Source organism: Suricata suricatta, chromosome 7, assembly GCF_006229205.1.
Source record: "Suricata suricatta isolate VVHF042 chromosome 7, meerkat_22Aug2017_6uvM2_HiC, whole genome shotgun sequence".
NCBI classification, from domain to species: domain Eukaryota; kingdom Metazoa; phylum Chordata; class Mammalia; order Carnivora; family Herpestidae; genus Suricata; species Suricata suricatta.
Window position 1 is genome coordinate 34,665,565 of NC_043706.1, and position 13,356 is coordinate 34,678,920.

The 13,356-nt window shown below is 43.0% G+C and overlaps 1 protein-coding gene across 2 annotated transcripts in view; it reads left to right on the top strand.

Annotated features, from left to right (window-relative positions):
- TBC1D22B (TBC1 domain family member 22B) overlaps positions 1-13,356 on the top strand; it is a 75,176-nt gene that overhangs the window by 5,252 nt on the left and 56,568 nt on the right. The window contains exons 1-2 of one of the 2 annotated variants that reach the window (XM_029944247.1): positions 10,338-10,415; positions 10,517-10,573. In XM_029944247.1, coding sequence (XP_029800107.1) covers positions 10,399-10,415; positions 10,517-10,573 — 74 coding nt within the window. In that variant the 5' untranslated portion in view covers positions 10,338-10,398. Of the gene's footprint in view, positions 1-10,337; positions 10,416-10,516; positions 10,574-13,356 lie in introns of those variants that run through there. The other variant, XM_029944246.1, reaches the window with a different exon arrangement.

Sequence of the window (13,356 nt, forward strand, 5' to 3'; positions counted from 1 at the left end):
CCTGAGTCAAATTGAAAGAAACCTGAGTTCCAGCATCGGGAGCTTTTGCTGTGTGGGTCTTGAACAATTAACGCATCTCCGCTTGGCTGTCTGATAGGTATGTCACGCTGAACGCTTCTGCACAGAACTCTTGGTTTCCACATCTGCCCTGTCCTGCAAGGCCATTCATTCCGTCTCATTTAGTGGTCCTGCCACTCACCAAGTTCCTTGGACCCGAAATCCTAACGTTTGCTCCTTCTCTTTCCCTGCCTGCCGCTTTCATTTCATCAGCCAGTCCTGCGGGCTCCTCACAACAGACCCTGCATCTTCCTCCTCTGCTGCCGCGGATCAGACGAGGCCTCTGGTCTGCGATAGCTTTCTCACTGGTATTCCTGCCTGTCTCGTCCCACTGTCTCATTTGTAATTAGCATGAAATCCAAACTCTCTCAGTCTGGTTAAGGACTTTGATATATATCCCAAGAGCAGCGGGATGCCGTTAGAAGGTGGGTGGGGGCTGTGACATGATCAGATTCGCATTTATAAAAGTATTCTGGCTGCCTTGAGGAAAATGGCTTGGACCAGCATTTTCAACAGTTAGGGAAGGGTGAGACACAGTTGGTGTCTTGGGTGGGTTAAATGTAGGCTGTACTGGACTGTGGGATGTTTAACATCCCTGCCCTTGACCACTAAATGCCACAAAGACCCACCATTTATTGGAACAAACACCTTTCCCACATACAAGTTTCCAACACTGCAGCCGCCACCCATCCCTGCCCCCCACTGGGGATCAGGATGAGTATAGTTGGGTGGCCACTGCAGTCAGTAGAAGGAGAGGTGATGGTGGCTTGGACGAGGGCAATGGCACGTAGAGGTCAAGTTTGAGAATATCAGAATATCGGTAAACCATTGGTTTAGGGAGTGAGGGAGAAGGAGATGTCACTCCCAGGTTTCTGACCTAGGTGGTCAGATAAGAGTGTGATGTCATACACTTAGAGAAGAAGCCAAGTTTTAGGACAAAGTACTTAAATACTCCATGCTCAGTTTCCATATCTATGAAAAGAGAGTTTTGGATTCAGTGACCTCTAAAGCTGAAGCTGAGGATTAAGTTTAAAGTTCAATTAGTACTCAACTAGCTTCGACTCCTCTCAGTGGATATATCTCTTGCTTTGTCACTCACACCCGCCATGACTGATAGGTAAGACTAGATGGTGTGGGGGCCACTGAAGGTGGGCTTTTCTATCTCGTGCTTTTGGAAGTAGCGAATTGCTGGCCCCATGAGCATCTGAATGTCATGAAATTATGGAATGTCTAAGGCCACACTGCAGGTAAGGAAACTGAGGCCACAGAGGGAAAGTGACTTGCCCCAAATCACACAGCATGGCTGCAGATTTCTTGACTCTGAGTCCAGTGCTTTTTCTGTTACTTTTTCCCTCGGTCAGTCTCTGCCAAGCGTAGGACACCTGTCGAAGTACCTCATCCAGACCAGGGGTACGGACGCTTCCAGTGAGAAGATGTAGATAAGACCCGGAGTGGGAGAGCCCAGCGTGAGCCACAGCCCCGCTGGTTTCCCACAATCTTATTTCCAGTCCTTCTGGGAAGGCCTTCTCCCTCTTTTTAAGCAAATGTGTTTATTGTTAAAATTAAGGCGTACTCTTTACATTTAACGTAGTTGAGAAAAGTGTCTAATCATTTAAATGACTTAGGAGCTTGCAGATTTTCAACTAAAAACCTCTGTCATTTGGTGATTTTCTGTAACATTTATGAATCTGATAGTGAGCTCAGCGTTATGGTCCCAGCCTGTCTGGGCACGTACAGTGTATTACAACCTATTCTTAGCTTGGAAATGTGTGACTGATAAAGTTAAGTGGCTAGAAGATACTAAATTATAACTGAGACAGCATAGAACCCAGTTCTGGAAGACTTCCATCAAATGAGTGTGTGAACCTGAATCAGCTGCCAACATGTTTGGCCTTAAATCAGATAGGTCTGTTCCCATATTTGCTTTTGCTCCTTTGTCAACGCTCAAAAAACACCTGTTGATTTTTCCTATCAAGGGTTTTGCACTGTTGCGACTATGCAAACCAGCTATGCCAATATACCCTGTGGTGTTGGTTTTATTAAGGAGAACGTCAGAGGTTGACCAGGGCTTTTGCTAAGTTTTGTCTCCGCCGTGGCGTTCATTTCTCTGCACATGCAGTGGGATTTCTCCAAGGTGCCCTGTTTGCTTCTAGTGTTGAGGTCGAACAAGCCACTAGTCTGTCTAAGCAGAGTTCTAGTCCTCACTCTTTAAGTATTGTGTTTTTTTTTTAAGTTTATTTTTCATTTATTTTGAGAGAGAGAGTGCGAGCACACACATGTGCACAACTGGGGGAGGGGCAGGGAGAGAGGAAGAGAGAGAGAATCCCAAGCACGTGCTGAGTGCAGAGACTGCTGTGGGGCTTGGACTCACGACCCTGAGCGGAAGTTGGACGTTTAACCCACTGAGCCTCCCAAGCTCCCTTATTCACTGTTGTTAATAAGTGCCCGCTGGAGCTCTTTGCCCTCTGCCAGGCGGCGAGGGGCTTGCACAAAAGGACGTGGCATCCCCAGTGCCCCCTCGAAGCCAGAAGTGTGCTGGCCACCGGGCTTCCCTGGGTGAGGACGCTGTGGGTCTTGGGCTCTCGGGTTTCTCCACTGCACGTATGTCACTGCGTGATCAGAAAAACTGAAAAGTGCAGCTGGGTGAAAATACACTTTTGAGTGAGAAAAGCAAGATGTGGAAAGAGAAGTCGTGTGTGGCCTTTTGTGTACCGTTATAACACAACACAGTATTGCATATTGTTTTGTGTACATGAATGCATGTAAAGGTGCAAAAACAGATGGGAGGGATTTCATACCCACTTCAGGATAGTGGTTATCTCCTGGGGACAAAGGGGGACAGGACTGGGGACTGCAGTTGGGACTTCAGTAGTCTCCCCAGTTTTATTTCCTTAAAAAAGGAAATGTGACATGTATTATTCACATTTGTTAAATCAGAGCGACGGGTTCATGGATGTTTGTTAATTTTTCTCTGCACTTGTCTTCTTGTTTGCAAATGAATAAAGTGCTTTCTACACTTATGTGGAGCAAATGCTTTTAAATTTTTGTGTTGTGATATTTAAAGTGGCATTTATGACTTAGAGTCAAAATAAGCCATATATATAGTGTGGTGCCATTTAAATAAAGTTTTAAAAAACGTAGAAAAATATTATAATATTGCTTAGGGGTATATACATGGAAAATAAAAACGTGAAGACAAATGAGGGTGAAAAATGCAGATGCAATAAAGTGGCTTCTGAAGATAGGAGGGAGGAAGGGAGGGGATTTTTTCTTATGTATGAATGGAGCACTGACCTGGGTGTGCCTTATATTATGATCCAAATTGAATTTATTTTTAAAAGTTATTTACTTTGGTGGCTCAGTTGGTTAAGCATCTGACTTCAGCTCAGGTCATGATCTCTCCTTCATGTATTTGAGCCCCACATTGGGCTCTGTGCTGACAGTTCAGAGCCTGGAGCCTGCTTCGGATTCTGTGTCTCCCTCTCTCTCTCTACCCCTACCTCGCTCACACTCTGTTTGTCTTTCTTTCTCTCTCTCTCTCTCTCTCTCTTAAAAATAAACATTAAAAATTTTTTAAAAAGATATTTACTTATTATAAGTAGTATATGCCCTGATTTATATATTTTAGGGAATCAGAGAAGGCGTGGGTTAGTGGATGCTTTGGGACAGCGTCTGGGAAAATCCCATGATGGAGAGTGTAGAATTTGAAGGGGATGTCTCAGATTGGATATGATATTGAAATGGGAGAAAAGCCTGATTTAGTAGCTAAGAAATGTTTGGAAGGCAGAGCGGAGACCAGCCCACTCTAGAGGTGATTGTGGTTTGGGAGGAGTAGGGATGGTCCAGGCTGACAGGTGAATTATAAACCCCAGGAAATGGAGCACCTTAACCACCAGGCTTTCCAGTCGGTCTGCATTTAGTCTCTGTGATCATCCTGGTTTCTCTTTCTTTTCAAATATCTTGGCGACTTTTTTGAGATTCAGTAAACTGAGTAAAGTGTTTTAGTTACAGATCATGGTTTAGTTCAAGAGTTAACAAATTCAACCCAGGCTCTGATACCTATGCTGAAGAAGTCCATCACTTACCTTGGCCTTTCTGGCTGTGCCAGCACCTTGAGGCTGACAAGGACAAAACAGTCTACCAGGGTGCCTGGGTGACTCAGTTAAGTGTTCAATTTGGGTCATGATCTCGTGGGTTCATGGGTTTGAGTCCCAGAGTGGGCTCTGTGCTGGTGACGTGGAGCTTGCTTGGGATTCTCTCTCTGCCCAACTCCCTCATTTTCTGTCTCTCTCAAAATTAATAGACTCAAACAATTTAAAATAAATTTAAAAGATGGGGGAGAGGGGAAAATGGGTGATGGGCATTGAGGAGGGCACTTGTTGGGATGAGCACTAGGTGTTGTATGTAAGCGATGAATCACAGAAATCTACCCCCAAAACCAAGAGCACATTGTACACACTGTATGTTAGCCTATTTGACAATAAATTATTAAAAAAACAAAACAAAAACAAATTAAAAATAAAAAAACAGTCTACCATGATTTTAAGACCCCCTTCCTGGATAGTAATTAATGGTCTTTGGCCCTTAGACCTGCACAACTAGGATTGCTTTTTTTTCTGCGTGGATTGCTGGCAAGTGGTGTTACTCTTTTAAAAGGGAGACTCTAAGGACCTGCTCTTATTTTTCTACCCATTCACCCAATCTAATCAACCTGTTGAAATTTTCCTGCAGTTTATCATCTAGTCTTTACGTCTTACTGCAAAGAGGGTTGTGGAGTTGGAGAGCTTAAGTGTACTCATCTTAGAGTATTTGCAAATATTAAAATACAAATAAGTGGTCTTCAAAAAAAGTTTTTATTTTAATTCCAGTTAGTTAACAGTGTTACATTAGTACAGTGATTCCGCAGTTTTGTGCATTACCTGTTGCTCATCATGACAAGTGCACTCCTTAATCCTCTTAAACCATCACCTGTTTACCACTCTCCCCGCCCCCCCCAGGCTCTATTGGTTCTCTATAATTGAGATTCTGTGGCATCTGACTTCAGCTCATGTCATGGTATCGCTGTTCGTGGGTTCGAGCCCCACATTGGGCGCTCTGCTGTCAGCGCAGAGCCTGCCTCAGACCCTCTGTCTCCCTCTCTCTCTCTGCCCCGCCCCTGTCTGTGCGTTCTCTCTCTCTCTCAAATAAACATTAAAACAAAAATTTTTTTAAAGATTGCTTTTTGGTTTGTCTCTTTTTTCCTTTTGCTCATTTGTTTTGTTTCTTAAATTCCACATACGAGGGAGATCATATGCCATATGTCTCTCTCTGACTTATTTTGCTTGGCCTGCTACCCTCTAGCTCCATCCATGCTGTTGCAAAGGGCAAGATTTCATTCTTTTTTATGGTTGGATAATATTTCATTAGTCACACACACACACACACACACACACACACACACACACACACACACACACACACACACACACACACACACACACCCCCCCCCCCCCCCCCCCCCCCCCCCCCCCCCCCTTCTTTATCCACTCATCAATCCAAAGACACTTGGGCCGCTTCCGTGTCTTGGCTGTTGTAGATAATGCTGTTGTAAATATAGGGGTGCATGTATCCCTTTGAAATCGTGTTTTTGTAGTCTTAAAGTAAATATCCAGCAGTATGAATCCTGGATCATATGGTAGTGTTATTTGTGACTTTTTTAAAGTTTATATTTATTATTTTTAGTAATCTGTACACCCAACATGGGACTTACGCTCACAAACCTGAGATCAAGAGTCATCTGCTCTTCCAGCTGAGCCAGTCAGGTGCCCCTATTTGTAACTTTTTGAGGAGCCTCTATTGTGATTTCCACAGTGGCTGCACCAGTTTGCATTCCTATCAACAGTGCAAGAGGGCAGCCTTTTCTCCACATCCTCACCAACTCCTTTCTTGCGTTGTTGATTTTAGCCATTCTGACAGGTATGAAGTAACATCTCATTATAGTTTTGATTTGCATTTTGATTTATGATGAATAGCTCTTCACGTGTCTGTTGGCTGTCTGTGTGTCTTCTTGGAGAAATGTCTGCTCGTGTTTTCTGCCCATTTTTATATTGGATTATTTGGTTTGTGGATGTTGAGTTTTATAGCTTCTTACTATATTTTAGATACTAACCCTTTCTTAGGTCATTTGCAAATATCTTTTCCCACCCAGTATCTTGTCTTTTAGTTCTGTTGGTTGTTTCCTTCACTGTGCAGACGCTTATTGTTTTGATGTAGTCTCAATAGTTTATTTTTTTGCCTTTGTATCCCTTGCCTCATGAGACATGTCTAGGAAAAATTGGCTATGGCTGATGTCCAAGAGGTTACTACCTCTGTTCTCTTCTTGGATTTTTATGGTTTCAGGTCTCACATTTAGGTCTTTAATCCATTTTGAATTAATTTTTGTGTATGGTGTAAGCAAGTGGTCTAGTTTCTTTCTTTTGCACATTGCTGTGAAATTTTCCTAGCACCATTTGTTGAAGAGATGGTCTCTTTCCCATTGAATATTCTTTCCTACTTTGTTCAAGATGAACTGACCATACAGTTGTGGGGTTGTTTCTGGGTTTTCTATTCTGTTCCATTGATCTATGCCCTTTGGGCTTTTTTGTTTGTGTTTTCATTTTTGTTTTGTGTCTGCCTTCTCTCTGTAAGCCTAACTTTCTTACTATTCTTTGATCGCTTTTATTTTCTTTCTCCTTTTTCTCTGCCTAGGAAATTCTGTTAACATGTTAAAATTGTATTGTTTGTATCTCTGCAGTAGTGTAGGTAATGGTTTGTTTACAAATTACCGAATAACCTTTTAGAAAAATTTGGGGAGATAGGGATTCTTAATAGCTAAAAACGTCAGAGCCATATCCATAAAGATTGAAGATAAGAACATTCCCGCTGGAATCTTAGTAGAAATCAATGTGAAAATGATTGAATTGGCTGCATTTTTATTTAAAAGCAACTTTGGGATCACATCGGTTATGTCAAACAAGGTACTTGGTAAACTTGTTCTACTTTCTAAATGTTGGGTAAGGAATACATTACCAAAACGGGAGGGAGGAAGAAAGCCAATATTCCCTGGGCGCTGACTGTGAGCCGAGTGGCATTCTGGGAGTTTGCAAACCTACCTCATTACCTGCTTTTATTACTACCTGCCAGGAATTGTGCTAAAGGGCTTTTTACACATTGTCTCATTTAAACCTTCCAACCCTCTGAAGATTGCTTAATTTATTTCTTAAAGAAGTGATACATGTATACGATACTAATTCAGAAAGACGCAAGAAAGTTTGTCGTAAAAACTCAGCCTCTCTGCTCTCTGGCCCTCCAGTCCCTCCTCACCCCCTGCTCCTGGTGTCTTGTGTATTCTCCCAGAGATAGTCTCATCAGAGGGAGGTATGTGGGCTTGTTTTATTTTAAAGGTTTTCCACAGAAATGGTGGCTTGTTATGATACAGTTCTGCATCTTTTTTTTTTAATGTTTTATTTTTGAGAGAGCGGAAGTGGGAGGAGTGCCAAGAAAGCGGGGGGGGGGGGGACAGTTTCTGAAGGGGGCTTCACACAGACAACAGTGTGCCCCTGCATCTTTTTTAAATTAATATTTGAGAGTTTGTATCATGTCAGTGGGTATAGAATTGCCTCATTCTTTTTAACAGATGAACTGTAATTTATCTAATCAGTCTCCTCTTAATAATAATTCTTTTCTTTTAATAGGTAAGTTCAGCCCTTTTATATTTGTTGGACTGACTGATATATTTGATTGTAGCTCTGTTTTTAGTGTTTTCTTGGAAAAAATCTTTCGCTGTAAGGACTACTTGCTTGGGGAGGGGGTATGCATGTGTATATTCTGATAATTGGGGAAGTTTGTGTTTTTATCCTAGTGATTGCATTTATAATTTATACCATATTTCTTGAGACATCTATTGACCAGCTACCATGATCAGTGATGAAATTAGTAGTTGCATTTCTTACCCTTTCCTCACCTGCTTTTAGTTGGTTATATTATTTTTTAATTAAAATTTTTGAAATTTGTTTATTTTTGAGAGGGAGAGAGAGAGAGAGAGAGCATGAGAGCGGGGAATGGTCAGAGAAAGAGGGAAAGAGAGAATCCTGAGCAGGCTCTGCACCATCAGCACAGAGCCCGATGTGGGGCCCAAGCTCACAAGCTGTGAGATCATGACCTGAGCTGAAACCAAGAGTCAGATACTTAACTGACTGAGCCCCCCAGATGCCCCTATTTTTTTCAGTTTTATCTTCTATCCTAAAACATACTTATGCCTCTATTATTTGAGCTATCAGCTTTAAGTATCTTTTGAGCCTTGACCATGAAAGATGAGGAAACCAACATACTTATTTGTCACTCCATCCTCTGTCCCATTTAACCTGTGCCACTTACATTGTTTGTACCTTCTCTAATCATAAAGTCTCAGATTTAAGACTTAGTCTTAAAGTGAAATTTGTTAAATGCTTTACACCGATCCTTTCACTGTAGTTTCTCTATCTCCTTGTTCATTGAAGTTTTTCTTCTAGTAGCTTCTTCAGGAAGGAGTCAAGGAAGTCTTTATTTCCTAGGTGCTTGCATCTTGCAACATGTTTTTCTGCTACCTTTTTATTTGAACTACAGTTTGGGTATGTAACTATTCTCAAGTCATTCCTTTTTTTTTTTAATGTTTGAGAGAGAGCATGAGAACAGAAGGGACAGAAAGAGAGGGAGAGAGAATCCCAAGGAGGCTCTGTGCCATCAGCACAGAGCCCGATGTGGGACTCGAACCCATGAAACGTGAGATCATGACCTGAGCCAAAACCAAGAGTTGGTCTCTTAACTGAGAGCCACTCAAGTGCCTGACCCCTCAAGTCACTCTTTTTTATTGTGGCCTATCACATGAAACAGTTGCGTGGTATGATAACTTGATGAATACTCACCGAGTGAACACCCCAGAAGTGAGCGCACCAGAAGCCCCCAAGTCTGTTCTCAACCACACTTCTCTCCTTCTCTCTGAAATAACTGCATGTGTTTCTGTGAATCACTCCTTGCTTTGTGATGTTACTACTATGGATGCATCCCAAAATATATAAATCCTTTTTGCCAGTTCCTGAAGTGTTTATAAATAGAATCATACAGTTTTTACACTTTTATTTGTTGCTTGCTCAGCACGACATTTGGGAGATTCGTGCACATTATTACTGCGTGCCCCTACTTTGTATGTTTCCATGGCTGTATAGTATTCTATTCTATGAACACATTACAGTTTATTTTCTGTTGGACACTTGGGTTATTTCTAGTTTTAGGCTAAAAGGAGCTGTAATGAATAGTTTTATGTATGTCTTCTGATACACCTATGTATTTCTCTTAATGTATAGATCTGAGGGGCGCCTGGCGGCTCAGTCGGTTAAGTGTCCGACTTCAGCTCAGGTCATGATCTTGCAGTCCATGGGTTCAAGCCCCGCGTCGGGCTCTGTGCTGACAGGTCAGAGCCTGGAGCCTGTCTCAGATTGTGTCTCCCTCTCTCTCTGTCCCTCCCCTGCTCACACCTGTCTCTCAAAAATGAATAAATGTTAAAAAAAGAAAAAAGTTTAAAAAGAAGATACAGATTTGAAAATGAATAGGTTGGGCTTTCGTGTACGCATATTCCGCCCCTCCCAGATAGTGCCAAGCTGCAGTCCTTTAAACCCCTACCAGCCAGTGGTGAGTCACTTGGGTCACCCCTCCCTTGGTATCCAGTGTTGCTGCACTGTTTTTTTAATGTTTTGTTTTGTTTTTTATTTTTGAGAGACAGCATGAGCAGGGGAGGGTCAGAGAGAGAGAGGGAGACACAAACTGAAGACAGGCTCCAGCTCTGAGCCAGCTGGCAGCACAGAGCCTGACGCAGGGCTCGAACCCATGAACCGTGAGATCATGACCTGAGCCGAAGCCGGACGCTCAACCGACTGAGCCACGCAGGCGCCCCATTTCACTGTCTTTTAGCCCAGGTAATCTTTTCGGGTAGGTGATCCTCTCATTTTACGGATGAGAAAACTGGTTCAAAGTGGTCAAGTAATTTCGTGCAAGTTTACAGAGCTGGTAGATGCCAGAACTGGCGTTCAAACGATGCTCTCTCCAGGCCCGGAGCCCGTTATCTTTCCATGCTCCCTTCTTTACAGATAGCTCTTCCAACAGTCAGGTTTAAGGTGCTGAAGCCCCAGTGGAAGATGAACATTCTCTAGAGTCTTTTTTTTTTTTTCTTAAAGTTTATTTAAGTAATCTGTACACCCAGCATGGGGCTTGAACTCATGACTCCGAGATCAAGAATCGCACACTCCGCCAACTGAGCCAGCCAGGTTGTCCCCAGACTGCAAGGCTTGGATGTGGTCGTCTTGGAGGTGACCTGTTTCTCAAAGTCCCTTCCAGTTTTGGGATGCAAATGGCACTTACCTACCATACTTAGCTTCCTGACAATTTTCTTCTTTTTTCTTGCTTTCAGCATCCAGCCTGTATATGGAGCACAACACCCGCCTCTGGACCCTCGACTCACCAAAAAGTAAGTCAGGATAGCTTTCCTTTCATGCGTGTACTTCTTTTAAAACTCTCGAACCTTCTCCTACTTTGTTGAAATGACAGTTTCTACTTTGATATTTTCTAGCTTCTCCCCTGTTCTATTTCGGATCAAGAGATGAGCAATCTTCTTACCTCTAAACAATCTGTTATTAAGTGAGAAATTAACTCACACCAGAGATCTGTTTTCCTACACAGGCAGCTGGTATATGCAGGATTTGGTGTTGGACCCTTTGTTCCGATGGAAAGGCCTTTATTGATTAGATATCATCCCTAAATTGGATAATTGATGACCTTCTTCTCGTAGGAGATCTAGTTTCTGGGGTTCATTGTTTGTGAATATACCCAGGGCTGCCACCTTTCCCTCCCTCACACTATGAGGACGAGGGCAAATAGAATATAACTGCAGGGCTGGCAATCTTCAGGGCCTCTTTTTCCAGCCTCAAAGGACTCATGCAGTAGAGTTAAAAGCTCCCTAGAGGTTATTTGTCTAGTAAAATCCTAATAAAATGTTTTTGGGCGCAACAGAAACCAAGATGTGTGGGTGTGTATTCATACCCCCAATTATCACTTTATCGCTCCTTTCTCTCCTGGGCCATCCGTCAACCACAGTGAATCTAAAAGGAGATGGGTCATCTTCGTGGATTTTCTAAGAACTTTGGGCTCTATCTCTGGGCATGCCTAATCTTAGAGACTTATTTCCAGGAAAGCTGTAGTCCGTGGGGAAAGCCGAATGATTTGAGAGGTACAGGAGACCTAAGTTCTCATCCTTCTGGGGCAGGTGTAATATGTACCCTTTCTTCCTTGACAGTCAAGGAGGGAGTAAAGATAATGTATATTAAAGTATTTTGAATACCTACAAAAATGCCATAACAGATGTACCTTATCAGTATATTAATATTTAAAGTTTTTTAAGAGGCGCCTGGGTGGCTCAGTCTGTTAACCGTCCGGCTTCAGCTCAGGTCATGATTTCACGGTTCATGGGTTTGAGCCCCGCGTCGAGCTCTATACTGATAGCTAGCTCAGAGCCTAAAGCCTGCTTCCGATGCTGTGTCTCTCTCTATGACCCTCCCCTGCTCATGCTGTCTCTCTCTCTCTCTCTCAAAAATAAATAAAAAACATTTAAAAAAAAGTTTTTTTAAGTTAAAAAAAAACTTTATTCATTTTGAGAGAGAGAGTGCATGTGTGTGCATGCTAGCGGGGTGGGGTGAGAGAGAGCGCGAGAGTGGGGGTGAGAGAGAGAGAGAGAGAGAGAGAGAGAGAGAAAATCCCAAGCAGTCCCCATACTGTCAGCACAGAGCCCAGTGTGGGGCTTGATCTCACCATCTGGGAGATCACGACCTGAGCCTCAATCAAGAGTCGAATGCTTAATTGACTTAGCCACCTAGGCTCCCCTGTATTTTAATATTAAAAAAAACCAACTTAGCTGAATATGTGGCAAACTTTCTGTAATTCTACCAACTCATTGCAAAATCGATGGTAATTTGGCCAATATGTGGAAGGCATGGTCTTCTGAATCACTTTGGAAGCGTGACTGCTGTTCTTTTCTGTAATGCACGGTTTTTATATGAAACCAGAGTATAAGCTCTTTGAGGGCAGGAATTTTGCTTTATTCAGTGCTGTAGCCTTAGTACCTAGAAGAGCAGGCAGCACGTCCTAGGCACTGAGTAAAGATTTTCGGATTGAAGGAATGAAATCATCGCATGTACTTAGCCAGTGAGCTTTACTTTAGTGCTTCTTAGTTTGTACCTTGCTCTTCATAGGGGAGCATGTTTTCTGTGACAGTTATGTGACATTCCCATTAAGGAGAATGGATGCTGTTTCCTGGTTTTACCAGCAGCAGACTATCTGGGCTGTTGGCCAGTACAGCAGGGTCTTCCCTGCCCCTGCTTCTTCCTTGTTCAAGAACCATAATTTTACTCAGCTTTTGAGCAGGTATTTGAATTAGTTTAAGCCTTTTCTAATAATCTCTTGGTAATCACAGTGACTGGCCTGCAATGGGCTTATGTCGTCGGTTCTGGCCCTTGAGATGTAAAAGAAAGTCTCCTGAGGGAAGGTACTTGGAAAGATTTTCTTGTTCGACCGGAGAGAGACATCATTTTGTGAAGAGAGCCTCTTTTTTTTGTCTTTACTCGCCTTTCCTGCTTTTGAATGTGGCGGTGTGAAAGTCGGTGCTGAAAGCTGTGGCAGGGAGCTTGTAACCTGAGGGAGTTGGTGGGAGACCCGCAGGCACCTGCCCAGGAGGGCCTTGACATCATGGTCTTTATAATTTAAGCCTCAGAGGTTGAGGATTCTGTTCCTTGTAGCCAGTTGTGTTCACAGGCAGGATTCGGTGATTGGTAGATCCATTCCAGCCTATTTTATTTATTTATTTATTTGTTTAACTTCCATTTGTATTTTTAATTTATAGTTTATTGCCAAGTTGGTTTCCATATAACACCCAGTGCTCTTCCCCACAAGTGCCCTCCTCCATGACCATCACCCCTCCTTTCCATTCCCCATCCCCCTCCCCCTTCAGCCCTCATTTTGTTCTCAGTATTCAAGAGTCTCTCATGATTTGCCTCCCTCCCTCTCCCTAACTCTGTTTCCCTCCTTCCCCTCCCCATGGTCCTCCATTAGGTCTCTCCTGTTCTCCTGTTAGACCTATGAGTGCAAACATATGGTATCTGTCCTTCTCAGCCTGACTTACTTCGCTCAGCATGACACCCTCGAGGTCCATCCACTTTGCTACGAATGGCCAGGTTTCATTCTTTCTCATTGCCATGTAGG